This window comes from Poecilia formosa, unplaced genomic scaffold (assembly GCF_000485575.1).
Source record: "Poecilia formosa unplaced genomic scaffold, Poecilia_formosa-5.1.2 Scaffold394, whole genome shotgun sequence".
Classification (NCBI taxonomy): domain Eukaryota; kingdom Metazoa; phylum Chordata; class Actinopteri; order Cyprinodontiformes; family Poeciliidae; genus Poecilia; species Poecilia formosa.
Window position 1 is genome coordinate 454,966 of NW_006800333.1, and position 867 is coordinate 455,832.

The following is an 867-nucleotide window of genomic DNA, read 5'->3' on the forward strand; positions in this document are numbered from 1 at the left end:
CAAATGAAGCAACTCTTTATTCTTTTAGAATAAAAGTGGTTTTAATGTGTTTCTTTTCATTCTGTGTAAAATAGATTTCATTTTCCTCCAGGATTTAATTTTTCATCAGATCATCGATGAGAAATCGTTGCTGGTCCTTCAGGATTTGGAGGAACAGATCCTTTGCGCTCCTGCCGCCTCCTCCTATGTCTCTGTACAGCCTCCTCATCTGGGCCTGGGCCGGCCGCAGCGACATGATCTCATCATAGGTTTCAGCTTGGATAACTTTGGCTTTTAAGAGTTTGTCCAAAATGGACGGAACGGTGGTGACTCTCTGGATCAGCTCGTCCCTGTGTCTGTCCACAAAGTGTTCCTCTGAGGAGAGAAAACAGGAAATGTTTAGTCACTGCACAAGATTTAAACTAAACTTTCATTTCATTCTGATATTCAGATGATGTGCAGTTATAGTTTTATTCCCCCTGCTGAGTCTGTTTAGCTTGTGACTCTACAGCTCCTCACTTTTATCCAGGCAGCAAAGTGAATGTTGGAGATGTTTTTTTCTGGGAGGTGGAATATGAAGGCTAACGTTGATCTACAGCAAAATAAATCATCTTAAAGGAAACAAAGGTGCAGAAAGAGTAAAACTTATGAAGCTGTTTCATCCAACGCCGTCAGTCTCATTTAACTGAGTTCAGAAAGTAGAGCCAGCAGGTTCCCCCTGCAGCAGTCACAGCATCCAGGTTCAGAGAATCAGGCAGAAAATCCTCACTGAGGGGGGAAGCTAGCGAACCAATCAGGAGGGAAGCTAGCGAACCAATCAGGAGGGAAGCTAGCGAACCAATCAGGAGGGAAGCTAGCGAACCAATCAGGAGGGAAGCTAGCGAACCA

At 44.2% G+C, this 867-nt stretch overlaps 1 protein-coding gene across 1 annotated transcript in view; it reads right to left on the bottom strand.

The window, feature by feature from the left end:
* The window catches only part of LOC103154679 (apoptosis-associated speck-like protein containing a CARD), a 7,305-nt gene continuing 6,438 nt past the window's right edge, over positions 1 to 867 (bottom strand). The window contains exon 5 of the mRNA XM_016662886.1: positions 1 to 354. Within this exon, the coding sequence (XP_016518372.1) occupies positions 95 to 354 (260 nt within the window). The 3' untranslated portion in view covers positions 1 to 94. The remainder of the gene's footprint in view (positions 355 to 867) is intronic.